This window comes from Sus scrofa, chromosome 16 (genome assembly GCF_000003025.6).
Source record: "Sus scrofa isolate TJ Tabasco breed Duroc chromosome 16, Sscrofa11.1, whole genome shotgun sequence".
Classification (NCBI taxonomy): domain Eukaryota; kingdom Metazoa; phylum Chordata; class Mammalia; order Artiodactyla; family Suidae; genus Sus; species Sus scrofa.
This window is the reverse complement of record NC_010458.4, coordinates 37,404,135-37,420,037: the sequence shown is the minus strand read 5'-3', so window position 1 is coordinate 37,420,037 and position 15,903 is coordinate 37,404,135. Positions and strand designations below refer to the sequence as shown.

At 37.2% G+C, this 15,903-nt stretch overlaps 1 protein-coding gene across 2 annotated transcripts in view; it reads right to left on the bottom strand.

Annotated features, from left to right (window-relative positions):
* RAB3C (RAB3C, member RAS oncogene family) overlaps nt 1–8,107 on the bottom strand; it is a 317,653-nt gene extending 309,546 nt beyond the window's left edge. The window contains exon 1 of one of the 2 annotated variants that reach the window (XM_003359779.5): nt 7,740–8,107. In XM_003359779.5, coding sequence (XP_003359827.2) covers nt 7,740–7,757 — 18 coding nt within the window. In that variant the 5' untranslated portion in view covers nt 7,758–8,107. Of the gene's footprint in view, nt 1–6,916; nt 7,634–7,739 lie in introns of those variants that run through there. The other variant, XM_003483830.4, reaches the window with a different exon arrangement.

Sequence of the window (15,903 nt, the reverse complement as noted above, 5' to 3'; positions counted from 1 at the left end):
ATGTTATAACTTCATAAACACTATAAAAGAAAAATCACATACCAATATCCATCATGAACTTAAATGCAAAAATCTTCAACAAAATATAATCAAACTGAATCCAGACAATATATCATGACTAACTGGGGTTTATCTAATGAACGTCAGATTAACTAAAAAATCAATCAGTATAATCCAACAGAATAAAGGAGATAAACTATGTGATCATCCCCAATGCAGAAAAAGTATTTGACAAAATTCAGCACTCCTTTATATTAAAAACAAGTACTCTTGGCAAACTAGGAATCAAAAGAAATTTCTTCTGTATACAGATGGCCAACAAGCACATGAAAAAAATGCTCAACATCCCTGATTATTAGAGAAATGCCAATCAAAACTACCATGAGATACCACCTCACACCAGTCAGAATGGCCATCATTAATAAGTCCACAAATAACAAATGCTGGAAGAGGTGTGGAGAAAAGGGAACCCTCCCACCCTGTTGGTGGGAATATAAGCTGGTACGACCACTATGAAGACCAGTATGGAGGTAACTTAGAAATCTATACATAGAACTACCATATGACCAAGAAATCCCACGCTTGGGCATATATCCAGATAAAACTTTCCTTGAAAAAGACACATGCACCAGGGAGTTCCCATCGTGGTGCAGTGGTTAACGAATCTGACTGGGAACCATGAGGTTGCGGGTTCGATCCCTGCCCTCACTCAGTGGGTTGACGATCCGGCATTGCCGTGAGGTCGCAGACGCGGCTCGGATCCCGTGTTACTGTGGCTCTGGCGTAGGCTGGCAGCTACAGCTCCAATTAGACCCCTAGCCTGGGAACCTCCCATACGCTGCAGGAGTGGCCCAAGAAATGGCAAAAAGACATATGCACCAGCATATTCATTGCAGCACTATTCACAATAGCCAAGACATGGAAACAACCCAAATGTCCACTGACAGACTATTGGATTAGGAAGGTGTGGAATACTACTCAGCCATAAAAAAGAATGACATAATGCCATTTGCAGCAACATGAATGGAACTAGAGACTCATTCTGAGTGAAATCAGAAAGAAAAAGACAAATACCATATGATACCACTTATAACTGGAATCTAATATACAGCACACATGAACGTTTCCACAGAAAAGAAAATCATAGACTTGGAGAATAGACTTGTGGCTGCCCAGGGAGAGAGGGAGGGAGTGGGAGGGATCGGGAGCTTGGGGTTAATGGATTTACAATGAGATCCTGCTGTGTAAAATTGAGAACTATGTCTAGATACTTACATCACAACACAACAATGGGATGAAAAATATGTATACATGTATGTGTAATTTGGTCCCCATTCTGTATAGTGGAAAATAAATTAAAAAAAAAATTTCTTCTGTATGATAAGGCTATCTCTACAAACAATAACAACAAAACAATTACAACTACCTTCATATTGAATGGTGAAAGGTGCCCTTCCCCCTAAGATTGGGAAAAAGATAAGAATGTCTGCTCCTGACTTCTACTCAACATTGTACTAGCTGTCCTACCTTGTGGAATAAGATATGGGGATGGGGGGCGGGTGGGGGGAGGAGGTCACTGGCACTGGGAAGGAAGAATTGCCTCTATTTGCAAATGATCTAATTATTCATGTAGAAATTCTTCAGTAATCTTAAAAAAAACTACTAGAAATAACAAATAAAATGTAGTAAGGTCTTAGGATACAGTTAAGACAAACTGATCAAAGGAAACATAGAGTTCAGATATAAACCTGTATTACATCAAAATAAAAATTCTTATTAAAAGATACTAGTAAGATATGAGTATTCAAGGTACAGACTGGCAAAAAATATTTTAATATATTTAAAGAACTAGTTTCAAAAGAAAGATCTTCTGCAACTAAACAATAAAGAGACAATCCTGATAATGGACAAAAGGCTAAGCAAACAGTACACAAAACAAGATATACGAATGGCTAATAAACACATAAAAATAACCGTAATTGGAAAAATGCACATTCAAATCACAATGTGATACCATAAACACTAATTAAAGTGGCCAGAAAAGGCCACTGATACCATACATAGTTGAAGATGTGAAGCCACTAGAATATTCCTGCACTGTGGATGAGAATGTAAAATCTCTACCATTTAGGCTTAAAGATTTGACTGTTTCTTATAGAGTTAAACATACACTTACCCTTTACCTCAGCAATTTTACTTCTAGGTATTAACCAAGAGAAATGAAAGCATATTATTATAAAAAGACCAATATGATAATGTTTATACTCTTAAACATTATATTAGCCCCAAATGAAATTATCTCAAAATCCATCAACAGAGGAAAGGATTTTAAAAGCATGGCAGGTTTACCAGTATAATATATATCTACAAAACAAAATGAATTATTGATATATACAACAACATGAATGAATCCCATGCATATTACACTGAACAAAATAAGCCAGACTCCAGAGTATGCACTATATGTTCCATAATACGCTCATTTTGTATGTTTTACAGAACGATATGGAGTTCTAGAATAAATATGACTAACCTATAAAGAAAAAAAGCAAAAATTTAACGTTTTGGTAGATTAACTGGAAAAAGAACATGAATGAAGGAATTTTGAGGGTTATTTGGAAATGTCCTATATCTTTATGGCGGTATATATTACACAGGTGTCAACTTATCAAATTTCATCAAATTGTTCACTTAAGATTTGTGCATTTCAATGTATAGAAATATCTGAAAAACCTATAAACAAATGAAAATGCCAAAAGTTTATATAATTCCAAATAAATCTAAAAGACAAACTTCACAGCTCATAGTACACATAGTAATAAATTATGATCTATTAAGAGAGTTCCTTTGGAATCTATGGACCTAATGAATTAAAAGTGTGGAAAATGGTGGACAACAACCTTTACAACCTTTTTTCAGGTGGCACAACTATTTATACTTAGTAAGGTGAGTGTCCTTGGTGTAAGAATAGTCCCAGGAAAACTCAACCCTTAGCATAAAAATATATTTCCTTCTTGGAATATAATGGTCAGGAAAGAAATCTGCAGTTCCAATACAAGTTTAGAATGGCAGGGGAAAATTGTGGTTATGACATGTAATAAATCCACAACTTCTTGGACTGAAAAAGTAAAAATGGAAAATCATTCTTACACCATAGAAATTTATTTTTTGTATAATTTCTCTATCCTCCATTCTCCTCTACAGGAGAAAGGTGGATACTTCAGGAATTTGCACAAGTGGAGTATGAAAGAAATTCTCATTTTTCCAGCGTCAGCTAGGGTTTTTTTCTATTTCCGTTATGTATGAAGACTGAACTTCCATTTCTTATAAAAAAAAAAGATCATCATTGAGGCTGGATGTAGTTAGAAATTCAACAACAATAAAATGCAAAAATGCAATTACCTTCCATAGCCAAATGAAACAGTAAATATTTAGACTTTGATCCTTTGTAAGCTATTTTTGTCCTTGATATATTTAACATTTACTTCATTTTCAACCTACACGTATATTCTTCCTTCAATCCTCCTCATTTTTAATCTTTTTCTTTTTTGTTTTTGGGCACTCAACTCCATGCTTTGGGTAGTTATTTTTCTTTCACATTTCCTAAATAGTTAGAGGGCTCAGCATTTATGAGATGACCCAGAAAGCGTGGATGACAAAATTGAAGATGAAGCATTTAAACAGAGACAATGAATTCCACTTTAGTCCTGCAAGCAGCAAGAAAGTCAATCCAGCAGACAGAAAGCAGGGCATTTTTAAAATATCGGCTCTTCTCAAATATTTGGTTTAGTTTATATAACTTTACAAGCAGAAGAGACAATTTTTGTTTCCTATGAGCCAAATGAATAAATCACACTGTATCAATACTGCCCTTATTCTTTACACATTCTCTCATGTCTTCTTGAGGAACCCAAAATAATAGAAGAAAGAGCATGGACCTTCTAGATATCTAGGAGAATTGTGAATTTACTGTGTTTGGAAAACTGATTAATCTTAATAAGCTCCTGTTATCTGCCTACAGTTAAGGTAATGATGACCTCTAAGACTGTTTTATATTTTACACACACACACAATACTGAGATCTGAATTCAAGGCACAGTGCTTGGCACAGACAAAGCACCATATAAACTGGAATTTGTTATCTGGTTCATGAATGAAATGACAATTTTTTTCATGAGAGTCTTGCCCTCAAGTTAGGAGCACTACTATCCTCCCTTTCATTTGGCCTCAAGATTTATGGATGCACTAAATGAGAAAACACAAAATGACCATTTCCTGCTTTAAATTCTAACTCATCCTTTTGAACACTTACAAAATGCTATCCCTGATTATTTAGTTGCAAAGGAAATACAGACAGCAGAGGCTATTACTGTTTATTATTTCAATAGTCACTATAAAACAACAGTTTCCCCTCATTTTGCTTCAACTCGGAGGGAAATATTCCTCAGAAAATTTGTATATGTCAAAGATAACTACCTTGAACAAAACAACAAGCTATTTACATAGGCACATTAAATGCTTTTTAAAAGATATTAACTAATTTCAAAGGATTCTATGATTTAAGAAAATATAATAAATTAAGAAATCAACAATTAAAGAGCTCATTTTGTTTCACCAAACAAATCAACTAAATATTTTCAAATAGGGAAAAGAATATCTTAGGACAATGAAGCTACGGAGTGTGGTTTTGCTTGAGACTCATTTTCTAGAAACCTAAGTAAAAGCTTAGGATTATATACTTAAAATGATGACGTGGTTCAGTCTTTAAATGGAAAAAAAAATCAACTATTTATCTGGTTGCATTCTCATATATCAGAGTCACCTGGAATGTAATTATGATTCAGAAGTACAGGTGCTGACACATTACTTGCCATTTAAAATATATATACATATATATGTGTGTGTATATATACACATATATATGAAGCATGTTATAGTTTTTGTTCTTCCAATTATTACATGTTTGAAAAGCAAATAGTAATAAAGAGATGGCTACCACAAGAACAATTTACTTGGTAAACTGAATCAATAAATGTGCTTTAACTGAATATACTACAGAAAAGTCTTTGATTTTTTAAAAAATATACATGTTATTCATGATAGCATTTGGGCATTTAAATTTTTTAATTTGAAAAGTTGAGTCTAGTGAATAAAATACATCATATGAAAATAATTGCAACCAGAAGCAAATTAATTTTGTTACCTGTTTTTATGTTAATTATTCATTAAACTTCTGACTAAAATGTGGAATTACAGTACCTACTACAAAGTTGGTATGAAATAAAGTTGGTAAGAAATAATTTAAAACATTTCTTAAGGCACTAATTTCATACAATTCTGTAATGATCTTTCTAAACTCTCTAAGCAATTACTGTTTTTAATGATCTTTCTAAACTCTCTAAGCAATTACTGTAAGAAAATAAAAATTAAGATGCAGTATGATTAATTCATTAGTCATTTATTTTGACATAAATACTTATATACATGTATGGGTGGAAGTTAAATACTAACAATCTATTTGTAAAGTCTATTGTCAATGTTTAATTATAATCAAATATGATTAATTTAGCCAGTTGGCTCCTGGCAGTACCTCAGGTAAGGAGAATTATCATAAACCAATCTATCTTGATTGCAACAGCCTGTACCTTTATTGTCCAGATTCTTTCCACATCAGGTCTAGAATGAAAAACTAAGTCACAAACAGAGGTATTAGAAGATAGATACACAATGGGGCCACTGTTCTCTGGAACAAATCAAATTTTCAATAACTCATAAGGTAACTTGAGGACTTCCATCATATAATCCTTCAGCAAACAAATCCTACAGATTTTTTAATTGAACAGTCCAGTCATGTGTATATATGTATGTACACACACACACATATATATCTTAAGATACATAACCCAGACCATAAATGAAAAGTAAATTGAAGCCCTTTAGGAAAAGAGTTGGAAAATGTCTAAGCACGAATTAAAGTCAGACACTTATATCCTTGGATTTGGCAGCAGAGGTGGATTCTCAAAAGAGAGAACACTTTCCAAATGGTGTGTTCCATTCCCCTCTCAATCCCATTCATAAAGTGCCTTTCTGTAGCGCAATAGGATCGCTCTGCTTGGTAATGAACCCAAGCTGATGTCGAGCGTTAACTGGTTGTACATAAAAACGAGAAAGCATCACTCATCCTACTTAGAAACAAAACTTAAGCAAGATGCTTAGGCAGAGGCACCTGTGCACCAGAATCAAAGGAAGCAAAAGTAAGAGTGTGACTGAAATAGAGAATCGGAACGTACAACAAATGGGCACATCACCAGAAAAGCTCAGAGGAGAATCGCTGAAACGCAGGAGTAAACCAACTGTATGGACAGCAATAAAGGGCTTGCATACCTCAGAGATGTTTGAAGTCCCAACGTGTTTGCTATTTTCCGATGATACTACTAGAACTCTAATAGAAGAAAGGTGACTTTGAGGATGCTTAACATTGGCTACTCCTTTCTTAACCTGATCTCAGAGATAAGGAAATCGTTCTACCCTAACTCCAGTAGAGAGCTCACAATTGGGAACCTGACCTTAAGTCTGTGTTAGTGCCGCGATCACAAACCAGGCTAGCTAGCAGGGACAATCAATGCCAATACGAGATGCACGTTCCTCCGACTTTTGTTTGCTCGGGTTTAAATTTTAGACACCCTCATTCTCCTTGCGAAGACTGGGAAGATAATGTATACTATCTCTCGTCAAAATAGCCTCAACCATAGCCGCGCAGAGGAACCTAGCTCTGTCCATAGGACCAAATAAGAGCTGCATCCCCGCGCGTGGCTACCTAGACCTTCCCTTAGGTAGGGTGCAGTTTGTGCTTGGAGGGAAGGAGAAAGCATCTCTCTCAAATATTCCCGAGGCCACACTTTTTGTATAGACCCACCTGCATGGGAGCTTCGTGTCTCATTGTTCTCAAAGTGTCCTTTCTCTCTGGTTAAGACACTGATGGCCCAGGAGCCCGGTCAAGCGTTCACAGACCTCTCGCTTCACGCTCCACAGTGCACTCTTGGGGTTCGCTCACCGGCTCCAACATCAGCACCGGAGCTGTCCCTTCCTGGCGCCGCACACGCGTACTGCCCGGGAGCCCCTGGAGCTTCTGGGAGTTGTAGTCTAGTCCAGCTGAGCTTTCCCGAAAACCAGAGAGCCGTTAACTACATTTCCCAGCAAGCCAACTTTTAAACTGGCTGCTCCTCCAGTCGCACTCCGCCGCGGAACCTCCCTTCTCCTCTTTTGGAATCGCTCCTGGTTGTTGCAGCTTTCTTCCTCCCAGATTATTTCCTCGTAAGGTCCAGGCGAAAGTGACGCCAGTTCATCTCAGCTGGAGATTTTTTTCTTTGCTGTCTATCGCCTTCCGAAGCTAGACTGATTTTTGTGGTTAGGAAACGCACTACCTTGTGCTAATTCCCAACACAAACGAAACCTGCGCTGTGTGCTGGGACTCCTCGCCCAACACCTTCCCTTCCGGAATCGGGAAAGTTTATGCATTTCCATAGGCAGAGTAAGGGCGGTTTTACAATCTCATTCAACAAACGCGGGGAAAAACGATGATGAATGGCCACACATAAAGTGGTTTACTCGCACAATGGCATTGAGAAGGCGCCCACGCGCGAGCGTGCGCGCGCACACACACAGACACACACACACACACCAAAGTCCTTCAAAGCTAGATTTCGCGCAAAGCATGCTGAGGATCTCCTTCTGCTTACCTTTCCATACAGCTCCATTGTAACTCGATGTTTCTAAATTCTAGGTATTCCCTCCTGCTCAAACGAAGTGAAGGTCTAACGCAGGAAGCCGAGCTAAACGCACAATACAATAGAAAGGGTGGGGGTGGAGGCTGGCGGAGGGAGAAACGAGGCACGAGGGGAGCGCAGCTGATTTAGATAGATGGTTTCTTTCCTCTGGAGGGAAAGCGTGGAGTCTTCAAGTAGCAGCTGCAGAGAATGAGCTGTGGTCTCTTAGGAAGTGCCAGGGGCACGGTTGCTCTGGGCAGCCCCTCCCGAAGCCCTCCCCCAAGCACCTACCACCGTCATTAGTGCGCACACACAGCCGTTGCTGGCTGAGGGCTGGAGAGCTGATAGGGCACTGGGCTATTTACCCAAAGCAGGTCACATAAAATGAACACATTCATCACCAGAGCCCAGAAGCACCGTCACAGAATAAGATCGGAGACCTCTATTAAATAATTCTGTCCCATCTTTAACAGTCATTCCTTACATTCCAATCCTACTCCTCCCAGACTAGTTCAAAAACGGTTTTGAAATCTCAGAACTGTACTTTTATTACCCTTATCTTTTTCCTTCAGTTGAAAAATATGTGTGGCTATCCATATTCTCTGTACTGATCTAAAAACTCCCTTCCCCTCTTAAGAGTTAACATTATCATCTAGTAATTATCCGGGTTTTCACATGTGGTCAAAATGATTATTGGAGGAAGATTGGAAAAGGGATGAACTCGATACTGACAGAGACATGGAAGTAATAAGTTAAATCAGCTTCAAACTTCATTGCACTAGACAAAGCAGTAGCACAGTGATTCTTAAACTTAAATGTGCTTGAAAACCTCTTGAGGGTGTTAAAATTCATATTCTCAAGGCATGCAAAGAGACCCTCATTCGCTTGACATGAGCAGGTGTCTGGGAATTAGCATTTTAAACATATGCTCGAGCAATTCTGATACAAGTAGTCCTTTGCCATAATTGGAGAAACGCTGCCTGAAAATATTTTATACATAAGAATTTATCAAAGATACAAACCTAAAAAATTTCAGATTGACTCAATATTGCAACAAAAAAGAATTGCGATCTTACCATATTCAAAATGTCCTGTTAATTTTAGATTGTGTTTTTGTTTTTAGAAATCTGAGATGTCTTCTAATCTTGCAATCAATGCAATATAATACAGTTTTTAAAACTACTCAGAAAACATTTTTTAAATGCTCCCCTCATAGTTGAGGTTATGTGACGGTTAGAAAAATTTCATCTAAATTAGCTAAAAACAAAAGGTAAAAAGGAATCCGGTATCAATATGTTTCATGATAGCTTATTAGAAGTAAGAGTGCTGCAACTTTTTTAGATCTATGTAAAGGTGCACTTCTTTATATAATTTTTTTTTCCGCAAGAAGTACCAAAAAAAAATACTGATTTTTAAATGTATATAATTATTGGCATTTAATAAAAATTTGCACAGCTACTTAGAGTTTGTCTTTCTTCAGAAGAATTTCCTGTTTTGTACTATCATCATTATCTTCCGAAATGCTCAGAATTCAGAGTCTGATACCATAGGACATGTTGAAATACTACAAATATTTAACACCATACTTACAATTACTTGAGATGTTTATCCTTTCTTAAAATTTTACTACAGGGATTTATCTCCTCAGTGGTCTAGTACGCCTCTTATTTGTGGAAGAACCCATGAAAACTGAGTTATGAAAAAAAAAAAAAAAAAAACTAGAGTTGTGAAAGGTTTAGAGGAACTTAATTCTGTCCTGTTTCTCCTACCTTAGCTGGATATTTAGGTGAGTTGAGGGAATAAAAAAAAAAAAAAAAAAAAGCCAGGAATCAACTAAATGAACAAAAGTGGACTGGGGCTGATTATCTCCCTAAAGTCAGAAGAGCACTTTACATTTGCTTTAAATCTGGCCACGTTTGTGAGTTTCATTTCCAAGGACACCAGATGACTGCTGGAGCTCCAGCTCTTACATACACATTTTAGGCAGCAAGAAGGAAGAAATAATGAAGAAGGGCACCCCAGCATCTCTTTAAGTACACTAGTGCTCTTACATTACAGTACCTAGGACTTAATCTTATCGGCATAACTACTTGCACGGGAGACTGGGAAATGTAGTCTCTATTTGTGTGAATTGGGTGTCCAGCTGAAAACTAGGACTTCTGTTACAAAGGGAAGGAAAACGAAGCACAAGGGTAACATCTGGTTGTTTTTACTACAGGGAATAAGGGAGACTATAAGATAAAGCTTGCTGCTTTTTTCCCTTTGCAATTTTACTAAAATGTAAATACCTAATAATTTTAAAATGTACCCATTCCCAGGGATCTCTATAATTTAAGATCAACCAAAGCCTTGAAATCAAGAAATTACCCTAAAGTTAGAATAATCTTGCTCTTATTGAGGAAATAGGGAAAGAGGGAAGCCTTTTACACTTACATAGAAATCTGGGGTTAATGGATATCAAAAATATATTAAAAGGCAAAATAGACTCAATAGAAGGCGAAGGGGCCACCAGCGAATGTCACCAAGTGTGTAACATGAGAACTTCCCCATATTAGTAGAGCAGGCTCAAAGGTCCTGAGGTCCACAGAGGATGACTTACCTAGCATCACATAGATCGTTAGAGGAATAAATGAGATAAGAACTCTTAAATATTTGTTTTGGGGTTCTGTTTTCTTTTCACTGTCCAACATCATTATTCATTATTGATTGGCTTTTAGCTATCCCATATTTATCTGATATTTACTAGCATTCACTTTGGGTTTTTTTTTTTTTTTGGTATTTATCTAGTTTATCTATTATTCACTTTGTTGCTCTCAGTCCTTGACTGTATCAGCTCTATTAGACAGTAAAATTCTGTCAAGTAGAGTAAAATGGGGATAATTTATTTAATTAAAACATTGCCAAGAACAAGGATAATTAATTATTAATTAGCAATGATGATTGTGGGTTAAAAAATTAGCAATAGATATTTTGTTTCCACCATTGTTACCATCTTACACTTAGGATTTATGCTGAAAAATAAAACAACTGAGGCCTGTTGTAAGAGATAAGTATGACCCTGGGGATCCACTTCCTCCCTCCTGAAAGTGTTGCTCAAATCTGCAGTGTAAGGGTAGGCTGAATGTTTAATCCTAGGTATTTCTGGGACCATTTCCAAACAAGCAGGAAGCTTTTCTGGACTGAGCCCTGTTACCTTAATCTGTCTTTCTGTGATAGAGGGCTGGTTTTGATTTCAAATTTATGCGGCATCTGTAATAAGAAATGTTATTGATTATCTCATGTGCCCTTTGGAAGAAATTAAATATCCCCATGATATTGATTTCTTTTTAATTAAAAGGAAAAATCACTTTAACTCATTCTTGCTCATGATGTCTCCAAGCCATACATAATCAATACAAGGTGCTTTGTAAAAATAAGTAAATTCGCCCCAACTGAATGAAAAGAAAATGATGCTTTTTTCTATAACAGAATAATATCTAATGATAGATCCCTTTTCTTCAGTATCTCCTCTGTGTTAGGCATTTGCCCTTATCATTCTCTCTAATCCTCAATAATATTTCCAAATAGTATTATTAATCTTATTTTACAAAAAAGAAAAATAATAGAAAGTTTAAGTATTTTACTCATGGACACCTATCTAGCAGGATATTGGGCAAGGATTTAAAGCTCAGAGGTATCTGATTCCAAAGCCCAGACTCTTGCCCATAGTTTTTCTCACAAAAGGTAATATTGCTTCAAAATAAAATATCTTTCAAAGAAGTTTTACTGGACTTTGTTGTTGGTGGCGTTGCTTGGGAATAAGGATACTACATATAGTCCTCTCATGGAATCACTGGGTTACTTATATATTTTCATACATTTTTTTTAATTTGAATAATGTCAAGATTTTCAGATACTGATTCACTTAATGAACTAGAAGTATTATTAAGGAGTTAGTATCAATTTCAGATCTTGTGGTGAAGTGTATGTGGTATATTTCCAACAAATAGAAGGCAGGTTTTTTTTAATCTTTTATTTATATATATATATAGAAGACAGATTATAATCACGCAAATTAGGAGAAAAACAGGAATTCTAAACAACAGTTCCCACATTTCATGCAAAGTACTTATTGAGCTACAGGTTTCAGATTGATAAACTTGGGTGACGGTTTTGTGACCTACATCTTTACAAAGCTGCGGCTTACTTCTAAAGAGATAGATATCATCTTTTAAAAATAATTACTTTGTAAAGCTTTTAAAATTTTTGAAAATAATTTTATAATCAAGACTCAACTTGGTTTCAGTTCCTGTCATGGCACTGCAGAAAGGAATCTGACTGGAAACCATGATGTTGTGGGTTTGATCCCTGGCCTCATTCAGTGGGCTAAGGATCCGACATTACCACGAGCTGTGGTGTATGTTGCATATGTGGCTCAGATCTGGCATTGCTGTGGCTGTGGCATAGGCTGGCAGCTGTAGTTCCGATTAGACCCCTAGCCTGGGAACCTCCATATGCTGTGGGTGCTGCCCTAAAAAAAAAAGACTCAACTTTGTGGAATTTAGATATCAAGTTTTCTACTTCTAAGCTTCTGATTGGTTAAAAAAAATAGTCAATCTAACATATAGAGTCTCAGAACAGAGGGTGGTCCTAAGCAGCACCTCCTAGAAGACTTGCAACCATGTGGAGTATATGTGTTTGTGTTTCGGGGATGAGGGTGGTAGGGTAGGGATGAGATAGGAGAGCATTCTGTCGGCACCCAGCCAAAGTATCTGTGACATTCAGCCTGAAGCTGGGTGCCTAGAGTTACCTGCCAGCCTTCAATAGCTGGGTGCCTAGAGTTAACCATCCATAGCTCAAAGCTAGGCTTACATCTAAGAGCCAAGTCTATCTAGCTGAGAAGAATGAGGCTCATGACAAACATCTATGTCCTGAACTTTCATAGCATTTAAAATATGACAGATTAGTACATGAAGACGGGATCTCGCAGATAACCTAGCTCAGTCCTCCCACATTATGCATTAGAAGTTATATCCTAAACAAATGAAATGCCTGCCTAAAACCCCATAGGTCAGCCAATGCTTTTGAAGGGATCTAACAAATATTAGAAAAAAAGGCCATTTTGAAAGCATGTCACAATTTATTAACAATCAAGTTTATGTGAATCGATAATTTTCATTGAGTTATTTTTAGGTTTCCATATTATAATTTAAAATGGAGTGAAAAAAAGGATAAGACACCACCCTCAACAAGGTTCCAAACTAGTTCAAGAGACCAGATAAACGGATAACAGATAGCAAGATATCAGTGGCAGAGACAACACAAAGCAAGGCTTAATTAGGGGCCTGCTACTCTTGTCATTAGTAACTGTTTTACAGGAAAAATATTTAGGGTAAGCAGCAATCAGTTCAAGGATATTCTATGGAGAGTAAATTATGTCTCTGGATAAGGTCATAATTTTGCCTCTTGATAAGTCATAATTATGCCTCTGTATAAGTCACCCAACTGTAAATGTAGGAGAGACAAAGACTAGCAGGCCTTCAAAGGAACTTAAGAATTATTTTTTTTTCTGAGTTTGCAGATAAAGCCTCAAATATGAGTAATGACTCACCAGCATCATATTAATTAATAGCAAAGCCAGTACTAATACTCAATTCATGTGATGTTAAGACCACAACTTCTTTGTAAATATATAACATTTCAACAATCACTACTTTGGGCTTGAACACTTATTAACTATCTCATAACTTGACCAAACATTTGCTCAAAAAATCATGAAATTACCACACATTAAATCAGAACTCAAAAACCTCTTCCAGAAAGATATAATATCTGATGGTTATTTCTCCTATGCTGGTCGAGAAACAGTATATAAGAACTAAGGAGAGTTGAAGTATAATACTTGCCTTTTCAAATAAAGGCTTGTTAAATATTTTAAATTTTACTTTTAAAAATTTGATATAAGTTACAGTACCAAGTTTTATTATTTTTCTCATTAAAATTAAGTTTGATTCATGTCCCCACATATTAGAACATTTATAAAGTTCAGAATCAATTGATCTGATGAAATTGGGGGCAAGGCTTTCTCCTGCCTTTCTCCTTGGATTACAAAAGAATCCTGAAGGATAGGCAGGATGGAAAAATGGCAGATGTTGGACATCTTCAATGGTCAATGATGCTTCTTTTTTACAGGTCAATATGGCTCATTTGTAAGCAGGTAGCACTATTCTCCCCATGTCAAGCTAGATCACAGAGATCCTGAACAAAATCTCAAGGTTATAGATGCATAGTGTATCAGTTAACTTTGCTATGTAATAAAAAACCTCAAAATTTGAATGTGATTTAAATGTTCTTAGCTCATGTTTCTGTGGGTTGACAATTGGGATTGAACTTTTGCTGAGTAATTCTCTTTGTCTCATTTGACTTCACATTATTGCGGGGAGCTACAAGTCAGCAAAGTGGTCTCTTGGGGTTGTTTAGCTATTGTATGGGGATTGGAGAGGGACCAGGCCATGTGTCTCTGACATAGTAGGCTATCTTATTTCTGTACACATGGCAGCTTTTCCAAGTTCTAAGAGCAAGAGCAGAAACACACAAGGCCTCCTGAGGTCTACATTTGGAACTGGCATAGCATCCCTTCCACTGCAGAAGATCCCACAATTCAGCTCTGACTGAAGGGATAAAGAAATAAACTGCACTTTTTTAGATGTATTTGTGGGAAAAGGTGAGCATGACATCTTACTCCTCCACCATCTTGATCTCCTCTCCTCTAAACTCCACTTTTTAAAAGTTTTGTCGAAGCATGGTTAATTTATAAGGTTGTGATAACTTCTGCTGTACAACAAAGTGACTTAGTCATATATATACATGTATCCATTCTCTCAGAATATTTTCCCACATAGATTATCATAGAATACTGGGTAGAATTCTCTTTGCTACATAGCAGTTCCCCATTGGCTAATTATTCCATATACCTCAGTGTGCATATGCCAATCCCAAACCTCCAGTTCATCACCTCCCACCTGTCCCCTTTGGTAACAATAAGTTTTTCAAAGCCTGTGAGTCTTTTTCTGTTATGCAAAAATGTTCATTTGTATCCTTTTTAAAAATATTTCACATATAGGTGATATCATATGATGTTTGTCTTTCACTGTCTGACTAACTTCATTTAGTATGATAGTTTCTAGGTCCACCCATGTTGTTGCAAATGGCATTATTTAATTCTTTTTTATGGCTGAGTATTATTCCATTTTATATATGTACCATATCTTCTTTATCCATTTCCCTGATGATGGATATTTAGGTTACTTCCATGTTTTGGCTATTGTAAATAGTCTGCAGTGACAATTGGGATGTGTGTATTTTTTGAATTATGGTTTTCTCTGGATAGATACCCAGGAAATGGATTGCTGGATCATATGGTAGTTCTATATTTAGCCTTCTGAGGAGCCTCCATAGTGGTTGCAACAATGTGCATTCTCACCAACAGTGTAAAAGCCTTCCTTTTTCTCCATACATTCTCCAGCCTTTAATTCTGAGACAGAAAAATGGAGCTGGAAGAATTAGGCTCTCTGACTTAAGACTATGCTACAAAGCTACAGTCATCAAGACAATAGAGTACTGGCACAAAAACAGAAATATAGATCAATGGAAAAGAATAGAAAACCCAGAAATAAACCTAAGCACCTATGGTCAATTAATCTATGACAAAGGAGGCAAGAATATACAAAGGAGATAGTCTCTTCAATAAATGGTGCTGGGAAAACAGCACAGCTACATGCAAAAGAATGAAATTAGAACATTCTCTAAAACCACACACAAGGTGGTGGTGGTGGTGGTGGTCAGTGTGGGAGGAGGGAGGTGAGCTCGTGGGCCGGAGAGGGGGAGATGGCAGTGGTGGCAGTCTGAGAAGGCCTGGACAGTGGTGGTGGTGGCGGCAGAGGCCAAGGTGGAGCCTGCAGAGGTGTGGTTGGACCAAGACCTCCCCCAGTGTGAGCAGGTGTCCTCCTCCCCCCATCACCCATTGCCACCACGCCAGGGAACATCCTCAAGCCCTGGCCCTCAGGGGAGAGGTAACCAGAGCCCAGAGCAGAGACCATGTGACAGGTGCTGGCCCTCACTACTGCCATCCCCCCACCCTGGCCCAAGGCCTGGCACC